Source organism: Trachymyrmex septentrionalis, unplaced genomic scaffold (assembly GCF_001594115.1).
Source record: "Trachymyrmex septentrionalis isolate Tsep2-gDNA-1 unplaced genomic scaffold, Tsep1.0 scaffold37, whole genome shotgun sequence".
Classification (NCBI taxonomy): domain Eukaryota; kingdom Metazoa; phylum Arthropoda; class Insecta; order Hymenoptera; family Formicidae; genus Trachymyrmex; species Trachymyrmex septentrionalis.
The window spans coordinates 5,323,586-5,327,516 of record NW_017305536.1 but is presented as its reverse complement, the minus strand read 5'-3'; the positions used below and the strand labels follow the sequence as shown (position 1 = coordinate 5,327,516).

The following is a 3,931-nucleotide window of genomic DNA, read 5'->3' as shown; positions in this document are numbered from 1 at the left end:
TCTCTGAAATGAACACGAATCATTATAACACGTGTGAACGTCGAAATTTGGATTTATTTGTTAGTTTTATTTTTTTAATAGCTCTCGACAGTAAAACTTCAATAAATCTCTTGAAATTAAAAGTGATCCATATTCGAGAACTTCCACCTGTGCAGTTTTAATAATATAATGCTCGTAAGTATAATACAGTTTCCAAGAGCTTTCGTGTTTACGGGTTTGATGTTTAATTCTTTGTAGTTCTATATCAAGTTGGATTCGACATTGTGATACCCTACATAATTGTTTAATTTTAAAGTTTAAACAATTATTGTTGAATTAATATATGATTATAATATATGTATACGTATATTATAATTAATAATCATAACAATTTAATAATAATTGTATATTACAATTAAACTATGTATATATTTTTGGAATCTTAAAAAATATGAAAAAACATGCAATGTTTTTTCTTAAAACAACATGTTTGCCATTAAAACCTCACTTTCTATAACAATGTTGCAATATAACGATGCATAACAAAGTTACAATGTATTTCCAAGGAACGCTTTATTTGCTAGAAATAATTTAAACCGCAAAGGTTGGATACTTCTCTCTGATGTACTTTCGACCATCGAATGCACTTTATCTCGATACCAAGCGTCTTGCGTGAATCATTTATCTCCAGATCCTTTTCAGTCCGATCGTTCTCGGAGACGGAGGCGGGGAAATTCGAGTATCTCGTCTACCTCGGGATCGCGCGTACGGGAATAAATATAATCTCAACGGTTTATCGAAGTGTCGCCCTAACGTGTTACAAATTCCCCTAATAAATTTACAGAGGTGTTCTAAATCAACGTGGCAGTAGAGTGATGTTCCCCATCGGCCGCGGAGAGCGCCGTAACTCGAGCGGAGGAGATCGCGCGGGACGCACGCCTGTAATCTTTGCAAAGCTTTCATATATTTTTTTTTTTTCCCTAGTAAGAGCACTTAATCGCTATGTGTTTTCCAAACTGATCTACCGGTCATGATGTTTCCTTTTTTTTTCTTCCCTGCTATCTTCATTTCTTTCTACACTTTTTTTCGGGTTACCGCGACTTCGCAGCACGGCGGGATTAGCTTATCGGGTACTGATACTTCCTAAGGATAATGTCTTACGTGGTAATCATTATTCGGTGAATATCATACAGATGACATGAACCCAGTCCGCGAGATTTATGTTGCTCTTCTACCTCCTCGGGTTGATCGCTTCCGAGTTCAAGGATTGACACTGATATGATTTCGACGTAATTAGCGAGTTATCGATTATTATTATTATTATTATTAGGCGTTAGGAACTCGAAAGCTCATTGCCGCAAATACCAAATCCCGCGAGTTATCGATACTGTAAAAAATGCTTGAATCTTTCTAAATTTTGCATTTCTAATGTCTTTTTTATTTTCTAAGATTTTTAATTTTCTTCGTCTTAATTATTCCAAATTTCTATAACTAAAAGCATTCCAGCAGGACAATCTGCTTACTCGTGAAATCGACAATAAGTACATTACTCGGAATTATACCAGTCTCAATCAGTCGTTTTTTATAATGCGTCCATTCACTCAGCTTAACTTTGCGATCGCTCGAATTACCTTCTTCATTATTCTTCGAATCGACGAAAAAGTAAAAGAAAGAAGGAGAATCGATTTTTTTCTCTTCTTTCGTTACCTTCTTCATTTGCATTTATTGTATATGACTCTAGCAAATTTGATCCATTTTTCGACATGCCGAAAATTTCAGATACATCGGGGTATGGAATTGAAAGATGAATGTTAAAAAACATACACGTCTAAGGACTCTACTTCATAATTTATAAACGTTAAAAAAAATCGCTGCCGCGTGTTACAAACGTGGGAGGAGAACGAAATGGTTTCTTCTCTCTTATCTTCCTCTTTTTTCACAAGATTCGGTGAATTCGCGCGCTCGTGTATCGCGTCTCTCTATCTTGCCTTTTTCGCTGTGGGAGAATGAAGTGTTCGGTTCGACTGTCTCGGTACATTATGAAGATGTCGCCGATTTTCATCGGGAAAGAAAGATTAGGAGTTTTTTCTAAATTCCTTTTTTTGACCGAACGAACAAACGATGATCACGGGTGGAAGCGAAAGTCGGAAGCAGTGATGTAGGTGATGGCTTTAGTTGGTCCCGAACATGAGTTAGTAGAGAGTTGTGCAAGAATCGTAATTACTTGTGATCAATATCGCCTGTTCGCCCCTCTTTAAATTACTTTAAAATAATAATAATTTCTGTAAATCATCAAACCTTAAAATATCGAAAAAAAAAAAAAAATATATATATATGTATATATAAAGCTCATTGATAAGAAAAACGAGCAATGTCAAAATTATTCTTGTCCGATTACTAATAACACTGAACGAGCAGTGTCCTAATTTCTGTTCTACTTTTGCCCACTCGTGTCTACGATTTAAAGCTACTTAGACTCGACATTACTGTAAGGCGTATAAATATATTTAATTGATCCAAATTGACGCATCGCCGTCGCTGGCGACCAGATAAGCCCTAATCTGCAACTGAGTAATTATAATCTTTGCACATACCCGCTCCAAGAATCGCGTGTCGAAACGTGTCGACTTTTGCGTCACGGATCTCAGCTCACGGCAATACTGCGCGCGTCGAACGTGATACACACACGCACACACATTCTCTTATCTCTCTTCCCTTCTTTCCGCCTCGCTTGATCTGCATCTTAACTAATACGAGCTATCTATTAATTAATCTATACGGTTCTATATTGTATGGATCAATTATATCCAGTGGCAGTTTATTTACAGTGCGGCTCGAGCCGCGGCCCTCTGATTAGTATCATTGGTTCGTAAATGATTTGGCGTTCGCCATCGCTCCAGCCAACCAATTTTGCGGATCGATCGTAACACATTGTGGACGTAACGTCACAAAATCTCTGTGTGTCTAGTCTCAAAGTCAAAGTGAAATTAGAAAATTAAGAAACGCCGAAATTTTTCTCAGATAAAATCATTTTTGCTCGGTTAATAATTACGATTGAAATCATTTCCGTCAGATTACGATGATATCGGTTAATTGAGAAAATTACCGCTTCAACGATCCAACAATTTACGACCCCCTCGTGTACGATATCGCGCCAAGCAAAGCCGCGGGCCGCGGGTCCGGCCGCATCTACTTCAATGTCGTCTTCTATTTACAGGAACAGCACGATCATATAATTGAGATATCTCGCGCTAGTGGTACCGTTGAGCTTCGCGCCGCCGCCGTTTTCCTCGTCGTTCTCGCTGGCAGTGTCGCCCTTCGTCTCGACGATGGTATCGAGTCGATCCATCGCACCCCTCTGGGGATGATAATTGCCCGAGCTCTCGCTCTCGGGGGTCTCGTCGGAGTCAACGTCGATCGTCCGATCGTTCACCTGGATCTTCACCACGGCGTCCACGGGGTACTTGCCGTTCCCCTCGTCGCTGGAGCCGGATCTGCCAGTGCTCGACGTGACTCCGGCTTCCCGCTCACAACGCGGGCATACCTGACCGTTGGACGAGCCCTCGTCGCTCTGACAGCGGAAGCAGATCAGGTCGCCGTCGCTGGAGAAGTCGCAGTGCTCGCAGTGCACGACGACGTAGCCGTTACCTCGGCAGAGCTCGCAGATCGGGCTTTCGCGGTCTGTGAGCAGATCGACGGATTAGCTCGATAAGTTGCCACGCGCGATCTCGGATTATCGCCTGATCGTTCTGAGAAGCAATCCCCGACAACGGCAGTCGTATCGGAGATTGCGCGAAGCGTTAGCGAGAAATGCGGATGCAAGCAGCAGCGAAATCAGCGGGAAGAATAGGCGGTGTGCGTGCGAGAAATAGAATAGAAAGATACTATATGTTACCTAAAATATGTTACCGTCAAATAATAACATCCATTCTCGTAACAGGATTAAAATTTC

General features: G+C 40.8%; 1 protein-coding gene across 1 annotated transcript in view; it reads right to left on the bottom strand.

The window, feature by feature from the left end:
• Nucleotides 1-3,018: 3,018 nt before the first annotated feature.
• The window catches only part of LOC108750401, a 35,650-nt gene continuing 34,737 nt past the window's right edge, over nucleotides 3,019-3,931 (bottom strand). Inside the window, exon 9 of the mRNA XM_018489816.1 lies at nucleotides 3,019-3,660. Coding sequence (XP_018345318.1) covers nucleotides 3,191-3,660 — 470 coding nt within the window. The 3' untranslated portion in view covers nucleotides 3,019-3,190. The remainder of the gene's footprint in view (nucleotides 3,661-3,931) is intronic.